The sequence below is a fragment of the Lichenostomus cassidix genome, chromosome 2 (genome assembly GCF_008360975.1).
Source record: "Lichenostomus cassidix isolate B80296 chromosome 2, HeHo_3.0, whole genome shotgun sequence".
NCBI lineage: Eukaryota > Metazoa > Chordata > Aves > Passeriformes > Meliphagidae > Lichenostomus > Lichenostomus cassidix.
The window spans coordinates 12,715,942-12,742,191 of record NC_139482.1 but is presented as its reverse complement, the minus strand read 5'-3'; the positions used below and the strand labels follow the sequence as shown (position 1 = coordinate 12,742,191).

The following is a 26,250-nucleotide window of genomic DNA, read 5'->3' as shown; positions in this document are numbered from 1 at the left end:
AAAAATGTCACGTTCAGATGTTGAGGTTCAAATGTTAGCTGCTAATAAATACATTTTGCAAACATGAATCCATTGTAAAACTTGTGGTTTGCGTGCTCTGAGAGACATGTGCTGCTGAGTAAAGATAGAAAACACATTCAGTGGTTTCTTTCTTAAGAACTGTATGATCAGAGTACCAGGGATGCTAAAAATAACAATGGGATTGTAATAAGTAGGTCACATGGATGCATCTGTCCAGAAAGTGCCAGTTCTAACTGGTACAGTTATACCACTTGGTTTTGTGTTTGTTAGTGTTCTTGCCAAAGTTACATACAGCAAAAATCTTATATTGCATTCTGGATGTTTGGCTTTGTGAATTTGCATCAACATGCATGCTGATATTGAGCTACAGGGATTTGAGAGAGAGGAACATCAAATAAACCCATTGAATAGGAATATTATTTTGTCTGAATTTTTTTTTGGTATGTGCTTCTTTTGGCTTTAAGAAATCATTAGTATGATAGGGTTTTCCAAATAAATTAAAAGTGATGTATGTATTAACTAAAAGAATACTGTAAAAATAGCATTTCAAATCAGTAAGCATTTATAATGCTGGTAATAAGGGAGGAAGAGGAGTTATGAGATTGCAGGGGTGGACATGATGAAGTTAAAAAAAGGAGAGTAAGCTGGGGTGATTTTATCACAAGTTTGTAGTAGTACTTCTTAAGCCTCACAGTAAAGAGCACAAAAGCTCTGGATCCTGGGCCCTGAAAGTTGAATGTTTTAGCATGCTTTGTAATATGAATTTCATATTGCATGAGAGCCTTATGGCAGAATAGGTCCCACTTCTATTTGAAAATCACATTTCATCAGTTTTTCGAAGCACCCACAGCATGGGGAGTGTTGATGTTTTCATGGTGCACTTGTGTCTGTGAGGGTTGTGTGCTGTTGTGGTCAGATAATGACAGTACTTTGGTTTTAATACTTTTTAGGGACACAGACGGAAGAATGCTCTTAGATATTTTTGATGAAAACCTTCATCCCCTTTCGGTAAGTTCATCTGCCTCTCCTTCCCTTTCATGTGAACTGTCTTTCTTTTCTGTCTGCTTCATTTTGTTTCAGTCACCTATTTGGAAGTATTTCTTCCTTAGAAATCCGAAGTGCCACCAGACTACGACAAACATGACCCGGAGCAGAAACAGATTTACCGCTTTGTCCGGACGTTGTTCAGTGCTGCTCAACTGACTGCTGAATGTGCCATTGTCACCCTGGTGAGTGTCTGAGGGATGACATCAGCCATCTGACAGACCCACTTTTGTTCTCTGAGGTTGGGTTTGTATGATTTAATAGATCTAGGTGCTGCCAGGGAATTTTTTTCTCACTATGGAGACCGAGGAAATTTCTTGTTGGGAAGAGATGCCACAGTTCATTTTCATGGGTAGAGTAAGTGATGGAAGGAGAGATTGGGTGACATGTGACACAAAACCTGAGGTCCTGCCCTCACAGAGTGCTAGTGTTACAGGCCACCAAGGTGACTCATAGAAAATGTAGGTGGCATAGGTGGTCTGAACATGAGGGAATGTTAAAAGCAGAAGGGCTTCAACTTTTGGGGGGTTTGCTGTGTATCTCTCTCAAGCAGAGACTTGGGAACAGCTGTAGGTAATTTGATAGCACTAATAAGAATTGACAGGCACATGAAGGATTGAGTGAGTGACTGGGACATGTTGGCTCTCTCCTACATCCACTATACTTGTTATGGGATTGAACAATTGTACTCAAGTCTGGAGTTTAGCTACTTAAAAATAGCACAACACAAAAGAAGGTTCAAATTTTCAGCTGGTGTGGATCAGCATAGCAGTGTGGATTAAAAGAGCTAAAGTGATCTCCACCAGCTGGGAATTTCTTAATTTTCTTGAAATTTATATCCTGCCAATTCTGACAGGTCTCTTCAGCTCTCAGGCACAATTTTGGCCACGTTCTTCACTCAGAGATTATAAAATAACAAAACGGTTTTTTACCACTACAACATGTGGTTTTATAACAGCTTAGTTATGCATCTTAGATGGAAGAAGGGGTAATTGGAGAAGGTGGATTTTGAAGCCCAGGCCTACTCATTTCCTCTGTTAATCTATTTCCCTTGGCTTCTAAGATTAGTTGGCAGGCTTTTCTCCTTCAGACAGTCAAAATGAATTGTACTAGCCAGTAAGGAACAAGAATATGAGAGAAATAGGACAAGAAACACCCTACAGTGCTCCACCCTTACATTCTGTAGTATTACTCTAACTAGTTGTTTGACTGAGCCATTGCTTGTTTTCTGAAATGACATTTTGCCTGTTTTACATAATTGTGCTAAGTGCTTGTCCTTCTTCCTTGTCTTCCCTAAGTGTTTTCTGCTGGAAGCAAGATATGTTGTGTGAATCAGTGTGTTCTTCTGTAATTTAATTAATCCATTGTCAAATACCATATTGTAGTTATCTGTTATTCAATCTTAGGTTATTTGATCAATGAGGGCATTGTTTAGTAGAGAGAAAGGGGACTTTTTTCCCTTTTTTTAATAGCATTACCTTTCTGTTACTGCAATGCATGGAAAGTTCTTTCCTACAAGTTTTATATAACTACTTCCTTGCCTCTTCTGGATCTTGTGTGGTTTTCTTGCAAGCAACTCTTTTGGTGTGATCTCCAATGAAGTAGAAATGTTTTTGCTTAATTTGTTATATTGCAGAAACAGTTTCCATAGTTGTTAGTGCTTGAAAACTTAAGGGACTTGGATTTTTTTTTAACCCAGTACAATGGTCACAGGATAATGTATTATAACCTAGTTTTCAAAGGAAAATATGTTACAGCCTAGTTCTAAGAGCAGCCGTGCAGATGTTTAAGGACAGATTTGGGGCAGGTGATCAGTGTTTACCATTTTGCTATTCTTGCCTGTGTTGTCAGGATAATAGCACCTGCCTGACCCCTCTTTCCAGAAACCTTCTGAGTTTTTACATAGTGTTTTACATGTATGAAATTCTGCTGCCGCTGTTCTCAGTTTCCTCTGTACTTCTAGATCCCATTTCTTTATTTGTTTGTGTCATCAAGAGGGGCCCCAGACAGATTGTGTTGTTTTTGAAATACTCATATGTGGAAACTAACCTGTGAAAAAGCAAGCCACCCTTTCCCCCTTCCCACACTCCTGAAATCTTAATAATGTTGATACCGCTATTTATGAACCTTGCAAGTGCTTTCAGTTTTGATATCCTGTCTGGAGAAGAAGTAGATCAGCATTCCCTGCTGGAGCTTATGTTTTGCCATAGTCTGGCTGTCCATCAGAGAGCAATCTGATAGCCCTGTCTGCCACTTGTTCCTCCTGGGAGGGTTGCCAGAAGGCAGGAAGTATGGGGATCAGAGACATTTTGAACAAGATGCTACAGCTTTATCCTTCTTTCACTGACTCTAATTATTTTTAAACAGTTCTAAGCACCCATTTTTACTGCCCACATTATTAACATGGACCAGAGTGGGTGGTTGAATGCACTCACTGTTTGTCTTGGTACATGCATTAACCAGGTAAAAGCAGCAGTAACAATTAGTTCCTCAGCAGTCTGTGTTCTGCACAGGAGCTGACTAAGTGTGAAACTCCAGACCCTGACATAAGCTAGTCTGCTGCAAAAAGCTGGCATTGTGTGGCTTCAAGCACTTAATTAAAATATTTCAATTAAAGCCTCCATTATTACAGCAAAACCAATTTATAATTAAACAAAAAATTTAATTTTCACACAGCCTCCAGAGCTGCCAAGAGATTTCCCGTACTGATAGGTGGAAAATTAAAATCTCAGGTTGAAACAATTAAATACTAATTCACATTATTTATTTATAAAATAACACCATAAGCATAAAATTAGTTTTAATAATTGTTTTGCCAATTTAAAGCTTGCAAATAGTTGTTCTAATCCCAGTGAACAGCTGAACTATATTCTGTGACCTGACTTACTGAGAAAAGTCTCTCTTGCCCCGCAGAGTATTCCCACCTTTGCTAAAACTGAGAAATGCCTGTATCTTCTTCACCATGTCCTCCAGAGCAGAGGTGGGAAGTTGTATTTGTGTTAATCTGTTAATTGGATGGCAAATAAAAATGTGAACAGGAGTGTTACCTATACCAGCAGGAAAACAATACAGTGTTTGCATGGCAGGAGAATTAATTATTTATGTGTTCTGTGAAAACAATCCTATGACGCAGACCTGAAGAGCAGAATGGTCCAAGTTTTCTGCTTTGCCTTGGGACAGCTTTTCTGAGTTTTTTGCAAACAGGCCAAATTTAAGGCTCTTCTAATATACTTCTGTGTCCATAGTAGTTTCAGAGAGGACATGTTTTGCATTTGCAAATATGCTGGGTCTGTATGCTTTAGACTGATCAGATACAGTGATATGTTAATATGTGCAGTGCATGGAGCTGAATTCTTCTGAGAAGTTCAGAGGACCATTCTTTTGAAATACGTTATAAAATTCATACTGTGACTGTGAGGGGATTTGAAATTGGGGAATTTGAAATTTGAAGTACGTAAGAATAAATTCTCCTTATGAAAAACAGGGATTTAATTAATCCAGACAGATGTTCCTGAGTTCTTGCTGTATTCTTTGGTCACATTTTCAGCAGCTAGTTAAAGAGAGAATACTGCTGAGCTGTGTTGTGAAAATTATTGCATTTGAGGAGAATTTTGTTTTGTTTTCTGTGTGTTTGGAGGAACAGAGAAAGTTTTTAAATGGTTTCTTTTTACTAGGATATTTTTACTTTTGAATACTGATAAAATAACTTGGTTAAAAAGTATATTTTAACTGATGTATAAAAAATCTAATGCTTGTTTAAAAGGAAAGGAAAATACAAAAGAAGGTGTCCAGAGTCCATAAAGACTTCATGAAGAGAGAGCATTTCAGGTGGGGATTGAGAGGCAATTCTTTTTAAATTGCAAGAGAAGAGGGTGTCTGTTTGCTGATGCCTCTTGAGCTCCTGTGTGGGCAAAGAACGAATACTGATCCCAGTTTTAGACTGGAAAGTCAATATTGTGTAACAGCTTGTGTGCATTTTAAATGTATTATAGGTATTTGTCTTAAAATGGCTAAATTAGGAGGCAAACCTGGAGATCTGTGTCTTTTCTCTCAGTTCCATTAGTGCTTGCTATAAATATCTATAATGATACTTTGCAGTTGTTCACCTTTTTTCACAGCTCCATGACTGCTTTTGTTACTTCTTTTCACCATTTGGTCTCAGAAATAAAAACAGGATGAATTTGCAAGGACCACAATGATGTGATGTCCTTTTCCACCAAATGGGTAGCAACAGACCTTTGTAGAATATTTTAAATGCCCAGCTGGGCAATTGCAAACCATGGTTATTTCTGGAGAGTCGTGGTAGGGAACTGGCTGACTGCTTAGAACAGAGCATATGGCAGTTTAGTGATTGGATTAGAGCCGTGATTTGGCTGTATGAGACCTGCTACCAATTTGAATCTTTTCTATAAAGATATCATTTTAATTTCAAGGTGTTGTAACACACTGAAGCTTTCTCATTAGAAAGAGATGACTCTGTATTTCTCCATTGTATGTTGGGATGGAAATATCTTCGTTAGTTACTCTGTGCTCCTGCAACTTACAATGTGGGTTACCTGGTGAGGGAGGGAATGAGGGGTTTGCAAATACAGGTTAATTTGTAGATTCTCAATTATAGTAATTAAAATAGCAAAGCCATTGTCTCCTTCCTGTCGATGTAAATCAAGTGAGAAATAATTAAAGCCACTAGAGTTTTATTGGTAAAATAGAGACAGAATTTGACATTAAGCCATATAAAAACCCCAGGGGAGAAGATAATGCTTTGCTCTTGCTGCTGCCTCAAAATCCAGAATTATTCTGGTAATGTCAGTGCTAGTCCTCAGTGACTGCTTGAGTGTGCTGAGACTCCCAGTCAGCTTCCTTGGGGGCAGTGCACAACTCCTGACCTCTTCATGTGGCACTACAGCAAATTCTAGGGCTGCATACAAATATAATTGCATAATCATTTCGGTTGGAAGGGACTTCTAGGGGTCATGTCTGGTTTGGCCTTTCTCAGAGCACAGCCAAGCTGATCAGGGCCTGACCAGTTGAGTTCTCAGTTTCTCTGAGGATGGAAATTTTATAACCTCTGCAGAAAGCCTTCTCCATTGTTTTAGGGAAGAACTAAAAAAAGAACTGGTGTCTTTTGAGTGCTTAGACTGCAACTCCAATATGATAAGAGTGTAGTGGAGTACTGGAAATTAATGTTGAACAGCTTCAAAATAAAGTAACAAAAAGAAGCAAAACCTCTGTAAGAACCCCATAGTTTTTAATAAAATTTGAGTGGGTTTTGAGATTATGGAATACGGAAATGAAATTATTTGACACATTCATATTTGATATATATCCTCCTCAAGAGGAGAAAAAAGAGAAATATTTTCCACTTTTTTAACTTTTCTTTCTACTTGAATGTATTATATAATGTCCAAAGTCCACTATAATATCCTCTGAGATGGGAAACATGAGATGCTGTTTCACACTAATTAAAACTGAACTCTTCAGTGCTATCTTTAGTTTTCAGTTTCTTCAAATGATTTATGTTCTGTTGATTAGGATGTTGTGTAACCAGCACTCTGCTATCCAGGATCACAGGGAGCGTGACATCTTAGATAACTGGGACAACACTGGATACTGTGGTTAGTTACTATTAAACACTTGGGAAGAGCAGGATGGATTCACCCATCTGCAAATAATCACCCTGGGGATTAGCTCAAGCTCAGTAGTGGCCCTGCTGGAGCAGCACTGCTGGACCTGGGATGCCTTTGCTGATCCTGATAGTTTGTGCCATGTTACAGTCATGTGTTTGGATAAAAAAAGCCCCCCAGGATTCTTGGTTATAATAGTTGGCTAGTGCTGTTCTCCACCATGCCACTGCAAGTCCAGGTCCTGGGAGTCAAGATCAGAGGCATCCAAACTAGGTCAGCATGGAGTTGCTTTAGCTCTGGCAGATATTTATGTGCTGAAACAAATCAGTTCTGTACTTCTGCTGGACCTAAAATGGCTTTGGAAGCCATTTAACTACATTCCTGTGGTGCTACAGCTAAGCTAATGAACCTCTCCAGAGTTTATTGAACTTCCAGCCAATTTGGGATTATCTATTCCCGTGGAGTGGTAATTTTATTTAATTAGTAGAAATAAATTCTCTTTCATTCAGATAAATGATATTTTAACACAGGCAAATCACCAAATTGCTTTCACTTACAATTAAATAATAATTTTCTGATACTCCAAGTATAAAGGTCAGTCATTGTGAAATCTTGGTGTGAGGCTGTGGGAAGAGATGGAAAATGATCCAATACTGCTCTTCTGAAATCTTAACTCTCTGCAGTGTATCTTCTGATCTGTGCTCAGCTATTAAAGTGTCTCCAATGAGGTGCAACTGTTGTCTATCAAAGCTTGTTAGACAGTTATGTAAAATCATGTGGTTCATTCCCAAATGCAGTGGACCATTAATGGAGGTACCAGACTCTGAGGTACTGAGTTTGTAAATAAAATGTATTGACAAACCAATGTCCATTGGCATTTTCCCAATCAGAATTGCATTTTCATTTCAGCTAGGAATTGAATGATGGTACAAATGAGTTTTGAATATTGTAGTGTTGTTGTTACTAACACTGAGTTGTATTTGTTCTTTGCAAGCTGGGAAGAATTCAGAAAGATATGTTCTTAGCCTGAAACCACTGAAAGTTTTTGGTCATGTCGCATCAGTAGCTTTATATAAATAGCCTTGTTATCATTCTGTAAAAAGTATCTGTATATACAGTCATAGAACTAAGTGGGCAATGATAAATGTGATGAAAATGGCTGTTGAAGTGTTAGAGCACAACTAATTGTTGAATTAAGGCAGAAAAACCTGAGTCTTTTGGGAATTCAGCTTTTCAGTGTTTAGTAGTAGTACTGAAAAATTACGCCACAAAAGCTTACCTTCTGGCATTGCAAAGGATGAAACAAGTTGAAAAAAAAGTAGCAATGATGTAAGAACTTCAATTTGTTTTAAGCTTTAGTTCCATTCTTGAGCATGGATACATGCGGATATGCTAAAAGTTGGTGGAGGCAAATAGTATTCAACCTCTAGGTACTAAAGGTCTTTAGTTCCAGTTCTGTAAATGAGCACCTGCCAAAATAATCCAGAGGAGAGATATTTCTTGGATTTTTGTTAAAAAAAAAAAAGGGTTTCTCACGTTATTTCTTTTGCATTTTTTGTTTTTTGACACGTAAGCAAATTTATTCCAGCATTCTGGGATGCAAGTTGTAATCTTCTACTGTGACCTTTTGAAATTCAGTGTTATTATATGACTTCATAGCAGCTAGTTCTAAAGAAAACATAGAAAGTGTTTTGCTATTGAAAATTAGGCCAGTGCAGTTCATTGCAAGAGACAAACACGCTGAACTACGTAGTACACTCAGAATCCCAGTCTGCTTGGTACAAAACCCATGTATAAGAAAGTGACCCTTGTGTTTAAGACACTATTCAATGGGTAGACATAATTGCATGCAAATGGTATTTCCATTTACCATTACAGGGCCAACATTTCCAGTGATTTTTTTTTTTTTAAATGAGGTAGAGCATGCCTGCCTGTGTGTGTGGGAAGACTCTCTGGCTTTTGCCAGCAGAAGCAGGTGGTGTTCTCCCACCAGCTATGAGTTTGTTTGGGATGAGTAGCGTAGTGATTAACCACCCCACCAGCCTTCCTCTTCAAATGGGCTGAGAGCCACCTGGCCCTTCTCCAAAAGTCTCTCCTGATTCAGCACATCTTTGCAGCAGCCAGAAGCACCTCCTGCACTAGTGAGTGCATGGCAGACTCCACCTGTCCTCCTCTGATGTCTCATCATGGGACCTCATGGGCTGGTACTGTGTCCCACTAGGTCATGGTATATTGAAATGCTCTGAAATGAAACCAGCTCCATTTGTCAGGAACAACAAACTTTGGCACATTTACATTGCAGACAGAGCTTACTTGGCTCTCTGTGTGCTGCTGTTATGAGGTTGCTCTACATCAGCAGGCTGAGAGCTCAAGCATGTTCCAGCCTTTCCTCTGCCTAAATTTCCCGGTCTGCAATCAGTTGGTTGTCTCTGGGAGAGAGAGATAGGGAGAGCTAGAGGAAAAACTATGTGTGTAGCTGAGCGAGCTTGATTGAAAGTTGAAGACCTACTCTAATGTCTCCCAAAGATACACCGACGATGTCACAAATCCTGGATTCCAGTGAGTTCTCACATTGGCTAAGGACCTTATTAAACTTTTACAAATGTTTACTGTAAGAAGTCTCATTCTTTTCCTGTCTTCTTTTCCTTGAGCACATATACTTAAAACCTGACTGAGTGAAGGAGGCCGCAGCAAGTGAACAAAATAAAATGCTCATTTAAGGCATGTTCAAGAAAGGAGTTAAAAGCTACACTAAGTGCCTTTATTATGGAGAGCTGTTTATCATCCTCAATTTTATCAAAGGATGATAAAGAGCCTCATTCCAGCAAACAGTGTATCTGGAGTTATCCCAAGTTATCACCAAGGAAGCAAGAGTGATTATTCACCACCCTCAACATGCTATTGGAAGATGCATCAATATGGTAATGAAGGTGATGTAGGACTAGTGTCTTACCAAACTTGTATTTAAGTTTTAAAGCTGATTTCTCAAGTATGTGCTGGTGGGAAAGTAGTGGCAGGTTTATACTGCCTTTATACTGAGGTGTAATTTCACCTGTCATTCAGATGGACCTTGACAGGCTTGAGAGGTTGGCCTGTGCAATGCTCATGAAGTTCAACTAGGCCACCTGAAAGTTGCTGCACCTGGGTCAGGGCAATCCCAGGCACAAAATACAGGGTGAACAGAGGATGGTTTTAATGCAGCTCTGCCAAGAACTTGGGCATGTTGGTTGGAGAGACACTGGATGTGGCCTGGCAGTGTGCACGTGCAGCCCAGAGAGCCAAAAGTGTCCTGGGCTGCATCCAAAGCACCGAGGGCAGCAGGGGAGGGAGGAGATTCTGCCCCTCTACTCTGCTCACCTTAGGCCCCATCTGAGTGCTGGAGCCAGCTCTGGGGTCTCTAACATAAGAAGGGCATGGATCAGCTGGGGCAAGTCCAGAGGGAGGGTGGTGAAGCTGGAGCACCTCTCCTTGAGGACAGGCTGAGAGAGTTGGGGCTGTTCAGCCTGGAGAAGGCTCTGGGGAAACCTTGCAGCAGCTTTCCAGTACTTAAAGGAGAGCTGGAGAGGAGTTTTTTACGAGGGTTTTTAGTGATAGGACAAGGGCTATAAATGGCTTTAACTTGAAAGCGGTTAGATTACATGTTAGGAAGAAATCCTTTACTGTGAAGGGGGTGAGACACTGAAACAGGTTGCCCAGAGAAGTGGATGCCCCATCCTTGGAAGTGTTCACAGCCAGGCTGGACATGGCTCTGAACAACCTGGTCTAGTGAAAGGTGTTCCTGCCCATGACAGGAGGGTTGAAACTAGATGGGTTTTAAAGAACCTTCCAAGCCAAAGTATTCTGTGATTCTGTGTCTTTCCTTGCAATAAAAGTCTTATCTGTTTACATTTTCTTATCTAAGTGCCTTTGAATTTCATCCCCCACAAAATCCTTACTTCGTTGTTTTTCTTTTCTCTCTTTCTAAGCTAGAGCTGCACATAAGAAAAGACCTATTTTCTGATTTTTGTGTTCTTTATATATCTTCAGATGTGGAGTATTCATTCAAAATCTACTAAAACTGGATATGAAAAGTTGAGATTTAAAAGCTTTGCATTAACAGTAGAGAGTCAAATTCTGCACTGATGTGAAGCAAATTAAGTTTGTCTGCTAATTTGAGTGGCATAATATTACAGCTTCCATATGCTCTCTGCTTATGAAGCTCCCTATGTTAGTGTATTGCTTTAAGGAAATTTTTTGCTTTGCAGGGACAACTCCAGGGAATGCTGTCTTTTCATAATTCAAGGAGCAGTTTTGCTTGCAAAGTTGACAGGTTGCTTTGTGCAATACAGAGTGTAAGGGGTTTGTTTACACATGCTGACTGGAAAGCACAAGACAACCTTTTACACAGAACCCTCAGGTGGTGCAGAAGCTGGGGAGATCCATTTGCCACCTTCTTACTGAGCTTGGTGTTTCTGCAGTCTCCCAAAATCAAATTTTATACATCGAAGTCTTTTCAGAACAATCCTCTAACTAAAAAGTCAAACATCTGTCTTTAGTAATGGGCTTGACACATAATTTGGAGTTTGATGCTTCAATAACATTTTGCCTTCCTTAAGAAGGAAAATAAATTTTTGAACAATAAGCGTTGTTTTGTTTTACAGTATTATAAGATAATGTTCAGGTTTTCTTTAGCATTAGAATGGTAGGCAGGGGCAAATCACAGCTAAAGATGAAATGGTGAATTTAATAGTGGGGTGTCTGGTTTCTTGAAATGGGTAATAGGATCAGAAGGCAAAGGCAAACTCAAGTGGATTTATCTCCTCCAGTTTTGAGCTTGGCATAAACATACTTATTGAAACCTACAACTTCTATCATAAAAGAATCTTCTTGAAAGCAAATTGCTGTCTTAGAATGACTGGAATGGGAATAGTTTTCTTTTTCATTTCTACTTAACAGCAAAATAGATCAAGTCTTGATTTTGATGTGTTTCCACAGGTGTATCTTGAAAGACTATTAACTTATGCAGAGATAGATATTTGTCCAGCAAACTGGAAGCGAATAGTACTGGGGGCAATTCTACTGGCATCTAAAGTTTGGGACGACCAGGCAGTGTGGAATGTGGATTACTGCCAGATCCTGAAGGATATCACGGTTGAAGACATGTGAGTGCAATTTGTTTATCTTTGTCAATGAATGCCAAGATCTGTGTCTGTGAGGGAGATGGGAAGTCTTTCATAAATTATATGATGTTTGTATATTTGTGTTGTAGCTAAACATGCTGAATGCTGATAGATGGCATGAGGTCTGCTTGACAGCTGCTTGCATTGGAGACATGAATTATATTTGTTTTCTGGTTGAAGTGTATTTTACCACTGGATATTCAGGCACAGTAATGAAAACAGATCTACAGAATATTTAAATGTGTGGTTTGACAAAAATCCCCACATCCAGTGAGCCTTCATGTATTCACTTCAGCATCATTTACTGTCATGCTAATTCTCCATATAGATGCAGACAGACATGTAAGGCAGGAAAAGAGATGATCTTAATAACCTTTAGATGATCTTAATAACCTTTAGATGATCACCCACTTATTTATTGTCATTATTTAAAGCGGATGCTTTTGGGTTTTGAGGTCTTTTCCCCTGGTAGTCTGCTGAATTAGTTTTCAATATGTTAAAAATCCAGCCTGAATGAGGTTTCCAAAATAAAAGAGGGAGATAAGATGGACAAGAACCCAAATCAGGCCCTTCACATTTCTGTGTGCAATACTATTCCAGGCAGAATAACTTGCTAATGCTTCCTTAACTGTTTGATTGTTTCCTAAATGATTTTGCAAAGTCACTTTTTCCCTTGATCCTTTTCTCATGCTTTTGAGAAATTCACTTCTCCTCTAAGGCAAAGCTGGGTGCTTTTAAAGTATTCCTGAAGCTGGGCCATGAGCTGAAGTGCTGAACAGCTTGAAACAGAGTCACAGGTTTGACTGTGCCATATGACAATATTAATCAGGAATGGTTATAATTGGTGGTGTGAAAGGAAACAAAAAAAGAGGTTATTGTTTCTGACAAACACACGTGATGGTGCTACTGTTGGAAGTTGCACTTGAGCTGTATAACACCAATACTCACATGGCAAACCCATGCTAACATCAGCCCCTTTCTGCACTGCACCTTCCCTAAGCCAAACTGTGATGAGTCCTTGTCCTCAAGGTTTTTAGCTTCTTACCCTTTTCTTAAAAGATTTTAAGGTTCTCACAAACTGCAAACCCAGAAGCCTTTGGGGAACTTGAGCTCTCTATATGTACTTGATGATTTAGTTCATGTGCTTTGTGTTTAGGGCTCCATGTAAATTCCCCAGCAAAGACTCTGGTGCTTATATTCCTGCTGCCAGTTTTTCCATGTTTTTTTCCCTCCTATCTGCAGTGTGGTGGATATTTTTTTCTTGTTTTTCAGGTAGTTGGGACAGTGCAGTATGGTGAATTTGAAGTGTCTAGCTCTAAGCAAAACAGGGCCTTTCATTGAATTAGTAAGGCAGAAGAAGAGCTCTAGGTCAGAATCCTCAGTTGGTGTGAATCATTCAGCATAAGTGTATCTTGCAAAGCATCAAACAGACCTTTCAGGGTTTTATAAGTCATTGTCAGTTCAGTGAACTGTGCCTAAAAGCAAGCAGAGAACTTGGGAGGACTGAAGTGCAGTAGGTGCCTATGGTCATGTATGTAGCATTACATTGAATTTCTCTGTGAATTTGAGGAGTGACCCAGGAAAACACATGCTAAAGCAGTCTGAGGTTAGGTGTACAGGGTAAGAAAGGTATGGTGGTTAGTTAAATTACATAAGTTCAGTAAAAAATACTTGTATGTTTTTGTTTTTTCTGATCTGTAGCTAATCTCCTGATCCAACTTACAGATTTTGGAGGTAGAGGATAGTAAGAATCTGAGGCTGTGTATTTGAGATTTTTGAGGGTGCTCTTCAAAAGGGATACAACCAATGTCTTCTGCCTTTAAAATAGGATTTATATGATCAATTAACATAGAACTTTAGGCTTAACTTGCAGAAAGTACAATCTTGGCAGTGTAAAAGGACATGTAGAGTTAATATTCTGTTTATATTGATAGACATCTGAAAATGTAATTTTTTAAGTTTGGATTCTTTAAAAGCTGGAATCTTCAACAATGTGAATTCATGCCAAAGAGTCCATATCCAGCTTTTGGTTAGTCTTTTAGTATTAATTAATACTTATTATTATGTAAACATAGAATTTTGGCACAGAGAGAGTGAGGATAGGGAAGGACAAGGATTCTGATGTAAGAATTTTATAAGGGTAAAGAGTGAGAAGAAGAAAAATAATTCAGTATAGCTGAAAAACTACTGTACCAGTACTTTTTATCTTCAGATACTTCCTCTTCTATTGCCAGATGTGCAACTCCTATTTCATATTCCTTGCACACTTACACAGTGGTCAAAATGTAACTTAAAGATTATATAATAGTCTATGCCCACTGGTAGCACAGCAGTGCAGTCACTGGGCCCTTCAGCAAACATTGGCAGCTTTCACCAACCATTTATTTTTTTTATTTGTCATATAATGAAATCACTGTTTTAAATGTATCATACGTCCCTGCGTAAGTATTAAGTAGGATCTCTAGTTACTGTGCAATTTATGAAAATGTACAGTTCTTAATTTTGTTAGTTGGCTTATTTCTCAATGTACTTTTTAGTGTATTGGTGTAGGTAATAATGTATTTGTATACCAAAGTTTTGCAGGGTGGGAGCTCGAACAGGACCTCTGTTCCTATCAGGTATTTTGACAAACATGTTTGGTTTAGGTGCTGGAAAACAAGTGATCACCATTGTGAATTCTGGTTGCGCATCTAAGGGGAAAATTGCTTTATTCTGTTCATAAAGATAAGAGGGCATGATGAAAAATTCAGGTTTCCCGTGGCTAATTCTACATGATTGATTATGAAAAGCTGCAGGGAGTAAACAAGTTCTCCACTAATTTAAGTGTTAGGGTAATTTGCAGCATTTATGAGAGATGCCTGACAAATCCAGGGTGTGTGTGTGTGTTGTTGTGGCATGGCTGTGTGTGCAGACCCACCTAGTGGAGGTACAGCAGAAACTGCGAGAAATTTTTTTCCCTGCTAGGTTTTCTTTTGAAATTTGCATTAGCTAAACTGATAAAGGTGCCCTTCCACAAGCACAGCTTTGTGTCTGGATATGATTGGCATTGCAGTAGCAGCTGCAAGGTGCAGCATCTCTCATATTCCTCACTGGTGTGAGTGCACTGATAGAACTTGGTAGAGAAGGGCAAAGCTTAGGCTGGGATAATTGCATCTGGCAAGAATAAAAAGTGAACTTGGTTTATACCATTTGCAATGTAAAATAAAATGACATTGAGAATGCAGAGTCTGAAATATGTTTTCACATTTATCTTCTTTCTACAGGAATGAGCTAGAACGCCAGTTTCTTGAGCTGTTGCAGTTCAATATTAATGTTCCCTCCAGTGTTTATGCCAAGTATTATTTTGATTTGCGTTCCCTGGCAGAAGCGAATAACCTGAGTTTTCCCTTGGAGCCCCTCAGCAGGGACAGGGCATATAAACTTGAGGTAAGGCTCTGTTTAGAATGCTCAGTGTTAAATATATAGGGGGATTTGGAATTTCTGCATTGTTTCTCCCTTCTCCCATCTCTTCCCAGGTACTCCCATGAGATATTAGAATGTCATGAGCCTAATTTTCATAATGGATTTGTTTGTGCTTTGAGTATTCATGGCTGTGGGGACAGCTTTTTGACCTAGTTTACTTCATGCCTTACCTTGCTTTCCATTTCTTTTTCAATTGCAGTTGTCTGTACTGACCTATTGAAAGTACCCACAAATTTTAAAATGACTTTATTCACAGTCTAATGTTGTGTGTTCATTTGGTTTCTTAAAACTCATTATTCTCCTTAAATGGCAGAATATTAACAAATGTTGCTGAATATAGCAATTCCATGTTCTTGTTGTCTGCAAGGGCTCAAATTCATGGACCCAAGTCTGTTATCTCCCATGGTGTTTCTCTCAGTAAAGGGAGAGCAGAAATGAGCACATGCCTTTAGTGAATAAGTCATGAAGGCTTATGAGACATGGCTATACCATATGCCAAAAGCACTGTTGGGTGGTCTGGACCCTTGAAATGCTGGGCACTGTGAATACCACAGACACAGAAGGAATTTAAATTATCCACTAATTGTGGGCCCTTTGAAAGAGTGTAATATATTTTTCCTGATTTTTCTGGTATGTTTGTCAAATATGGGCTTTATTGCACTGGGTGTGCATTTTGTTACTAATTTTGAAAATTTTCATTGGATGCAGGCTGCTTTTGACAGCACACATCTTTAATTGTGTAACATCTTTGCACTGGAGGTTAGACTGAGCTTTGCATGTTCTGAAATTCCTAGTGCTCCTGTAGAACAGGCAGGCAGTTCTGTGCACGTTTTTGTGGGGGGAAATGGTGCGTGGGAAGGTTAATTGACTTGTTTGTGACTCTAAAGGGAACTGAAAGTGGTGGAGAAAGAATCAAAGCAAATTTCACTAAAGTTGTATTTCTCATTCTTTTAAAATATTCTTTCTAAATTTCACAGATAGCTCCAATAAGAATGTCATTCTGTGTATGAAGAGTGGTCTAAATTTGCATCAGGTTTTGTTTCTATTAAAGAGAATATGAAAAAAATAATAATTTGGATCATAATCTTACTTGAGAAGAGGTGGTTTACTGAGTTATGGAGGTCTTGAGAATAAGTGCTATTGCCTTTATCAGAATTAAGTGAATTACTTTTTGATTTAGCACACATTTTCTTAACACTGTATATATCACACACAATGTATAACAGCAGGTTACAAATGAAGGAAACAATGATAGCTCTTAAAACCTTAGAAGAAAAGAAAGGTAGGAAATAACTGTAAATACCCAGAGAATAGAGGTAATTCTACTGTACTAGCTATAGAAAAAGCATATTTAAAAACAACTAATGGAATACTTTTTCAATAAATCTGTGTTATTAAAAATTTCCATGTGTTGGGGATGCTTTATGCTGCCAGCAGAAGTTGACTGTAAATAACCCTGCTAGCCAGAGGATGTCTTCAGGGTAGAGGAAGAGTATCTGCTGTGAAACCAGCTTGGTCTGCCACCTCCTTGCCTCTCTATTCTGTGGCCAGAAGGAAGGGAACTGCCTTGTTCCCTGGCAGTACGTGGTTGTCATTAGTGTGCCCTTGAAACTACTTGACAGCATAATTTATAGCCCAGTTCCCTGAGCACAGTTAAGCATTTAGCTTGCCAAGAGTTATCAAAATGCATTTGCAGCACTTCTCTAGTCTCTCGTGTGCTGTTCAGACCAGAGTTCTCTGTTTTTAAAACAGTTGCCTGGGTTGTCAAGTGGAGTAGATGTAGTACCACGCAGACTGTGATATTTTTGATACTGGGAGAAAAGCTGCAGTCTGTGATGAAAGACAACAGCCTCACAGCAAATGTATGCATGCAGTGGAAGGATCTGCCTTGTCTGGTAAACTGAAAGGACCTTGTTCAGTCCTAAAATTAAACCAACTTACTGGCATTTGAGATCACAAAAGGTCTTGCATAGAGAAATGTCTGTAATATAAGACATTTTTGCTACTTTTGCATTTTAAAGCTATTTTTTCATGTCTAAAACAGGAGTATTAGATCTGACATGGCAGAGTCTGCATGGCAATTTCTGCAAACATCATGAGGTTGACATACCCGTGATGATGAAAAAACCTACACCAAAAAGACCAAGGACTAGGCTAGTAAGAAATGTTCCTTATCAAAAGGAAATGCTGGACAAGATCCATCAGCTTAGAGCTGTTATGAGAGGTTGCAGTACTTGCTAAAAATCACATTGCTTTCTTGAGCATCTTCAATGGATGTTCTCACAATTGACACTTAAGCAGCTTTGTCTTTTAAATGACGAAATGAAAAGTAATTTTTTTTCACCTTTTAATTATCTGTGGACTAAAGTGTCCTGGGTTTGTTGTACCAGTCCACCTAGTAGCTATAGACCATTTTTATGACCCCTCTTGGTTTTTTCCCGTTGTATAGAACCAGGCAAGTTAAAAATGGCAAATAAGCTTCCATTAGATCATCCAGTCTGTCCACCTGCCAATGCTGTTTGTTCCAACCAGCATATGTTATAGTGTGTTTTGTTCTTCCTTTTAATTATGTCAAATGTCAGGGCTTCCTTTGCTTTTCCTGAGAACTCTTTTCTAATATGGGGGATATTTTTCTGCCAAGAAGGTTGTTGGGTGTCTAGCCTTAATCCACTATTTCGTAATTTCCTACTCTTGCACCTGGTTATTCTCCCGTGAACTGAGCTAAATATGAGTCAGATTCTCCTCTTTGGGTTTAGTGCACAAAATGTGTCTGCCCTTTGCTCTTGTGATCTTAGCACTGTGCTTGTTTCAAGGCTAGATTTCCAAGAGCATTCATTAGTGCACTTCCAGTTTGACTGACTGTATGTTGTCTGAGATCTTTATTGTTAGGATGGTACTTGAGCACATAGTTCATACCCTTTGAAATATGTGCTGTTTTCTTGACCCTAAAGAGATACAGTCCCATAGATCAAACAGGCAAAAATGGGAGAAAAATATGTAAGTTACAAGCAGAGAAGTGTGTTTATATCTCTTCATCTTCCCAGTGTTGCAGTGACTTGATTGCAGTTCTGTGTGTTTCGTATATTCAGAACCCTCAAAGCCAGGAAGAAAAGGAAGAGCAAAACAGGGCAAAACTTGCCTTTTTGGGTTTTAGGAGTAACCAAGCGTTTTTTTAATCCTTTATAAATTAAGGAGAACCACCATTATCACATTACATTTCCCCATAGACAGCTCTTCCAGGCTTATGCTGTTTGTCTCTGCTAAATTTTCTGTGGTTTGTCCATTTTGGAGGGTGTGCAGCACTCACAGTCATATGCCTTTGTGGATTTCTGGTAGTGAGCCCAAAGCCAGCCATGCTGCTTTCCTGCTCTGCACCAACGTGCATGCAGCCAAAATTTGTACTACTGCTTCTACTATTACTGTTACTACTGCTGCCATTCTCCACCCTTCTTTCTCCTTACTTGTCCCTTCCTCTAGTGATGAAATCTCTAGAAGACTCATATAACTCACCAGAGGAACTGACTTCAGTTCTGTGTGCATATCTGTAATGGAAGAATATATATATTTATGCATTCTAGTTGATTCCATACATTACAATCATGTCCAGCAAAATTTCACATGACGAGTTAGTGTTGCTGTTTTTTAGGAATGTTTTGATTTGACATGATAAGTGGTCTCTTGCAACTGTCAGAAATTGGTTTATTTTTCTAGCAAAAAAAGCAACAGAAATATCAGATGGTAGAAAGGTGTTTATAACTATTTTGATTTATTTGAACTGAAGAACAATAATAAATATTTACAATTTTCTGCTTTTGTCTTGTTTCCCCATATGTTATGTTAAAGTTGACTAACTACTTTGTCAAGTAGACTCCAAATGTCAGTTTTGTAACTTCCTTGCAAATGAAGAGGCATCTTTAGATACAGAACTGCTTTAAATGGCAGTGTGTTTCTTATCCAAATGATTCATCAGCATAGCCAAGAGATGCCAAATATTAAGTTCCACTTCCAAGCAATATTTCATTTTGTCTGACCAAGTGCCAGAACAGAAATTTTCCTGTGTCACACAGGCAATTTTGAAGTGATTACCTTCTCTGACTGTTTGATGCCTAGGGTAATAGTTTGATTTGGCAGGCAAAAGAAGCTGAGCTCCACCTCAGTACACTCCTTTGTCATTCCATGCCTTGGCACATTATTTCATTAATAAACTCTTCTAACCTATTGAATTTTAAATCCTATTGAATTGCATAAGCTTAGTCCATCAAGTTCCTGGTTAAATAAATTAAATTTTATTAAGCAGTTTTAAGTGAGTAAACTTATGATCTAAAAAGCAATATTAATACTTGTGTTATTTTTTTCTGTTGTTCTCTTCATGTGCACCATGAAGGCAAACTGTGTTCAAGAGTAATCTTAACAAAATGAAATTCAGTTTTCAACTGAAAAGTAGCAACTGTTCTCTTGGTGTTGGTAGGTTTTATGTTTTGGGGTTTTTTGTTTTGTTTTGTTTTTTAATGATGTTTTGTGACTGGCTTTACCAGAGCATTAGATGAACTTACTCTCAGATGTATGAGTTGTGTGATTCTGCCATACCTACCTCTGGTCTTTGCAGGACTATTCAAATTAAAGGACTCTGCACTGCTACAACTTGCTGTGCTGTAGAAATATAGATAAGAGAGAAAGTGATGATCCATGGAGTCAGGCTGTTTAATTATTTGTAATGCCTTGTGTTATAATCAAAAACTTCTACTGGTTTTGTTTGTACAGTACTCTTTATTAAACATCTTATCTTAAAGCACAACTTGAAAGCATTCCTGAGTAAATAAAAAATGCTGCTTTAGTTTGTTGTATTTTTTAATTTGACCTTGAGTACTCCTTGCAGTGAGCTTTCTCTGCAGTTCTGCAGTTTGATTGCCAGAGTTAACATCTCTACTGATGCCAGCCACAGCCTGTCCCAGCCATATGAACTCTAATAAACAGGCTATTTTAGGGAACAGTATATTCATGCTTATGAGGTCCATAATAAATACTATTTTTAAACTTCGCTAAAAACAGTAGAAGAAATATCAAACATTAACTCCAGTGTAGCATAAAAGGAATCGACACTTGAATAATGTTTGTCTCTCCCTTCAAAAGGTTTAAAAATGACTATGTGTTTATAATGCAAATTAAATTATTCTGAATATGAGTTGCATTTCCCTCTGGCACTATATAATATAGCCTGGTCACATAGAAATCACCATCTGCTTCCAAAAGGTGAGTAAACATCCGCTCAGGAGGCAGAGCAGGACGAGTGTTCTGCAAGACCATTTCTCAGTAGAGAACAATATAATTACTACAAGACATTTTAGGAAATGAAAAATTTAAGGGCTACCCTCTTTTTAAATTCTCCAAATACACTTACAGTTTCTCTAGTTGTTTTACTAAGTTTTCTACAATTTTTCGCCAATTAAATGTGATTCATCATTTACCTTGTAGAAGTGGATAAGCATTATCAGCTCCCTCAGTGAGATTTGTGATAGTTCACCTGCAAAGTAAAGGTTTGGGATGTGCTGAGTCCTTCTAAAGCTGCCATGTGGGGCAATGCAAGTCTTCCTTCTTAGACTAATGAAATGAAAACTAGGATTTGAGGAGAACCTTTTCATGTGTTTTGCCTAATGAAGTGACTTTTTGTAATTCCACCTGTATGTAGAAATCCGCATTTAGTCCTGTTTTACCCATACAGCTGTGGGCAACACAACTGAGGGTTTTTCTTCTTTTCTCTTGCAGGCCATTTCTCGCTTGTGTGAAGATAAATACAAGGACTTCAGGAAAGCTGCAAAGAAACGGTCGGTCAGTGCTGACAATCTGACTGTGGTTAGATGGTCCCCAGCAATTATCTCCTAACAGAGGAGACTGGAATATTCCTACGGACGAACTGTTTCATCCATCCATTTTTTTCAGAGTGGGCTGGGGGCGGGGGGATAAAGAAAAAAAGACTTTTGATTTTTTTATTTTTAAATCAGTCAAGCTGCCTTTACAGTGCCTCCCCATTGTGTAGCACACGAGTAAAATACCTAATGGAAGGAGAAATGGAGAAATCGGTGTTTGGGAGAGAAGATCGGCAACAATTATTTTCTCACTTCCACTAACAGCTTTACACTTTTTATGAGGAAACAGCAAATCAGGTGCTTGGAAGAAGAAACAAAAAATGAAGTAGAGGCAGAAAAATATTTAAGAACTGTGCCATTTTCTATTATACTGTACTCATGAAGGGAAATGGCAGCATGAAAACAAACATGTAGTCAGATGACTGTGCACTAGAGGAATGACATTGGGAGAGTTCCATCTTAAAGGTTTCTCTTAATATCTTTTGTTGTTGTTGTTGTTGTTGTTTTTTTGCATTCCTCGTTGCTGCTTCCCAGGATAAATTCTTCCCCTTGCACAGCAGGAAATACAAAGTCTGTATTTACAGTAGCACAAGCCCCTGAATAAATAGCGTTGGGTTTTTTCACTGCACTTTTCTCTGTAACCTGTCTTATTAGCATTATTCTTCTTAATTATTATGCATATGTTACATTTCTTGTATGCCTTTTATTGTATTTCTAAAGAGAGAACTTGACCATAGTGCTGAACCAAAAGTGTGTACAGGGATCAGAAGATCTTGGTAATTTCATGATGTGTTTTATTTATAGTATACTTGGGTGCGCGTGCCTTCCTGAGTTCTTGGATTCATTTATTTTTCCGTAATATAAAGTTGTTAAAGTCTTGAGATGATGATGATAAGACTTGGGCCAAATCTCTGAAATTTGCAACAGATCTTTTGATCCTTTTTGCAGATTTTCATAGCATTAGAAGTTTAGCAGAATTCATTCATTTTGAGGGAGATTTTTTTTTTTTTGTATGGCCTGACAAGTTCATTCCTTCACCTCCAGGTCCATTGTTGCAAGCAATATTCTCAATTTTTATATGTTTATTTAAATCAAAGTGAGTCTGTTTGTATAAAATAAAAAATAATAAAAAAAATTGTTCCAATGAGAAGGCCTGTAGAAGAGCAGAATGGAAATCTTAACAAGGTATCTGTCACAAGGAGATTTGATTTGGAAGCTAAAACACAAACCCTCATGATTTTCAGTGTAGGTGCTTATAGAAATTAAATTAACCAAACTGTGAATATAATTTCCAACTCGGATTATTAAACTCTTCTGTTGCTATTATTATTTCCCTCTTACTGTGGCTGTTGCCCCCTTGGCTATTGTAAGAACCTTTTATACAAAATTCCTTCTCAGTGTAAGCATGTTTGCTTCTTAACATCACAGGGTGATTTTTTTTCCCCAATTTTTTTTTGAGGTTTAGAGAGATACAGCTGAAAGCTCTCAGTTCCCCGAAATCCTGTCCTTGTGACTATCACTGAGCAGAATGGCAGCAGACATCCCTGATTTGTGCACTACTGTTGTATCCCACAAAGATTCCATGTTTTTGTTAAGCCCTATGGGCTTGTAGCAAACCTGGGGGCCCAGAGATGCACACTTGACTCCCAGAGTGATGCTCAGCCGGTGCCTCCAGCTGGGGAGGCACCCACAGGATGGAAAGAGTGAAACCAAACCGCTTTCTGTTAACTTTCCAATGTGATTTGTTTAGTTTGAGACATGAAGGCTTTGTCCATAAATTCTCCTGATGTCCTTTGGGCTTTTAAAATAACGTAATTCTCATCACTTCTTGTTGTGCCAATGCATCAGAACTGTGAGTATCCAAGTCCATTTTTCCCCTGAACATGGAATGTAAGGCAAGTGTTTATAACAAATTACAGCATTTGAAACCTCTTTACAGATAGTATCAAAAGGAACATTTTCAGAGCATTTGAAGTTCATCCTTTATAAGCATAAATTTAGGCTTTAAAATATGTAAAATATTTTGATTCATCAACACTTTGCTAAACTGTTTTCCATTTAACTTGATATCAGGAATATTGGTTTTATCCATTTCTGGGTGATAGAGATATGAACTTTGGATTATGTAAAGATATCAATGCATCTACTATAATTTTTGTGAAGTTTATTAAACTACTTTAAAGATTGTATAGTCTATTTATTGTATGTATGTACATACAGTCTGATACTTTAAAAAGTGGATTCCGTAAAACCTGGCTCAGTCTTGTTTAGACTATTGAATATCGTTTTAGCCTTGTGCACTGGACTCTACCTCTGTATAGGAGAATTTTCCATATTCTTAATTAGTACTGATTCTGTGATTAACTTGGTTATGTTTCTTGCACTAAGAATTAAAAAAAAATCTGCTGTAAGTGTGGATTTTTTTCTTTAGTTTTACCATATGAATCCTCTACGTTTAGACTGATGTTTCTTTCCCTCATGGTTATGGAATAATTCTTTGCTTTTTCTTCTGGTTTGTTCCAGGGTTGCCAAAAATACAGTACCTGTCAGTAAATCTGAATGAGTGTCTTTTGTTTGCAAGGTATTCTATACCAGGTAATTAAAAATGAATTATTATTTAGGATTATGTTGTGTTTAGTGTAGTTTTTTCAGCATTACTGTATGGAAAATGCCATTGCAAAGTTAGAGAATCACCGAAGATGTAAGAAGGGAGGAGAACCATATAGCATTTTAATTAACAGCACAAATACATTGTGTTTTGCTGTAAATGTTTTCTGGATTAAGGTTTTCATTATTGCTTTGGTCACCGGCTCAGAAATGAAAAGGTGTAGGAGATATAATAAACCTGTCCCTTCAAGCATCATTGTCTTAATGAATTATTTTCACATGTTGAGCCAGTGGGCCATGTCTTGGGTCATTTATACGTTGAATATTGTATCAATATTTGAAAAAGGCTTCTTGTAAGGGTTTTGATCATGCATCCATATGCAGCCCAGAGTTGTTTCCCTGAGTCCTTTCCCAGCTGCAGACCTGTTTTTATTTCATTTGCTGTTTGTATTCCTTTGTTTGTCAGTGACATATATCATTCTGACAGACACTGTCGTGGGACTGAGAGCACAGGAGTCACGGCATAAAGTGCAAAACCAAAACAGTCAAATCACCTATTTCTACCTTTCACAAACCAAACCAGTTATTCAAAAGATACATGTTTTATTGCTAAAAACATACAAAATCCCAAATCCCATCCTAAGCATGGTAGTGGTTTTGTTTAGTTAGGGTGTTCGTTTTTTTCTTTGAGAGAGAGAAATTAGCGTATATTGCATAATTACTGTTTACTTTTATTTAGTCTGAGCTGACTTTGTGTTTTAACACCTTTATCTCCCCTAATGCCAGAAACTTTAGCTATAAGATAAAGATTAGAAGTAACAAAAACCTTGTCACAAAAGGACGATGGTGTAATGGTGGCAGATGACAAAATTACATTTGGTAGGGTTGGCTATATATAAAAATAGCAGTATGTGGGAGGGGTAGAGGAACTGAAAGAGCAGAAAAAAAACCCCAAAATCTTAACACCTGAAGCAATAAATTATTTACAGTTGTCTTTAGTTGGTAATGAGCATTTCACTTTCCAGTGACATGTTTAAACTCAGAAGTGCTGCACCTCCACTGCAGACTCTCTGCTCTCCGCTTCTTGGTCTTCAAGTGGAATTCACTCAGCCTACCTTTTATCATTTGCCTCACTTCTGTTTAAAACACATTTTTCTATAGTCAGAATTTCTTTTTTTTGCTTGAATTGGCAATTGTTGACAACATTTGCCTACTCTGCAGTGAAGTTCCCTCTTAGTGTCTCTAATGGCTTCTGAGAAATCAGCTTAACTACAAACACAAAACATACCTGTGTGAATACACCTAGATGCACATGGAAGTGTAGCTATATCCAAAGTGCAGTGCCTTTCTGCTGTTTTTGTCTTTCTTCTCTTCAACTGAGCTCCATCTTGAGGAAACCACAGAACTGGTGAGACTCTGAGCTGCATAAACTAAAGGTAATGGCAGAAGATATGTAGTGACCACTGTTCAGAGAAAATGCTTTAAAAAGGGAAGCAAGATTTAGGAGAAAAGCTGCTGCTCATATGGAAAACAACAGTGATAGCAGACATAGATTTTGATGCTGAAAAGGATTGTGTCATACTGTGTTTGAACCTGCTTTTCTGGATCTTCTTGTGAGAATCCATGAAAAGTAACTGGTGAATTGCAGAACCACAGCTTGAAAAGGACTGAGGGCATTGAGGTACTGAAAGATTGCCCAGAGAAGCTGTGGATTCCCCATCCCTGGAAGTGTTCAAGGCCATGTAGGATGAAGCCCTGAGCAACCTGATGTAGAGGCAAGAGAATAGGAACTAAATGATCTTAAAGATCATTTCCAAATCAAGCCAAGAAAGCCAGACTTGAGTTTATTTCTGTTGCCTGGCCTGGATCATTTGGCTGTTCCCACTAAAGAACACAGCAACAGGATGGCAGACTGAAACAAGGCAGATGACAGAGCAGTACAAATAGACTGTATTGCTTGTATTGCTCCTAGAATAGCTGGCCTAATGCAATTTGGTGTGAAAAAAGAGGGTGGTTTTTTCATGCCCTTTACACCATGTGTAATGTGTTTCAGCATTATCAGCAGATACTTTCAGCTGTTACACCTGGGGATACTGTTCGGCGACAATATGCTAAGCAAGCTTCTTGGTGTGGTGAAAAGTGACTGTGTACCTATGAGTTCTCCAAAATCTATTCTGTATACAGTTTGTTGAGCTCAAGATGTGAATGATACAGATGGAGAGCGGCAAATAACAACAAAATGTCAAAAACTATATTTTATACAATACTATTTCCCAGTGTGTTTACATCATTTTCTTAATGTACACAATTTAGTGTTGGATGTTTTTTCCTTGCATATGTGACACATAGACTGGGGTGCTGTGGTAACTTGTGCAGTAAAATTTCGAAGAAATCTCTGGAATCTCTCTGGAACTAGCACTGCCACCCCTTCAAATTCACTGGCAGTGAAGTGAATCCTCAAAAAGCAGA

General features: G+C 38.3%; 1 protein-coding gene across 2 annotated transcripts in view; it reads left to right on the top strand.

Moving 5' to 3' along the window:
- CCNY (cyclin Y) overlaps nt 1–24,034 on the top strand; it is a 125,787-nt gene extending 101,753 nt beyond the window's left edge. For both annotated transcript variants that reach the window (XM_085050340.1, XM_085050341.1), the window contains 5 exons: nt 972–1,029; nt 1,131–1,250; nt 11,664–11,830; nt 15,112–15,274; nt 21,074–24,034. In XM_085050340.1, the coding sequence (XP_084906466.1) occupies nt 972–1,029; nt 1,131–1,250; nt 11,664–11,830; nt 15,112–15,274; nt 21,074–21,190 (625 nt within the window). In that variant the 3' untranslated portion in view covers nt 21,191–24,034. The remainder of the gene's footprint in view (nt 1–971; nt 1,030–1,130; nt 1,251–11,663; nt 11,831–15,111; nt 15,275–21,073) is intronic.
- Nucleotides 24,035–26,250: the final 2,216 nt, after the last annotated feature.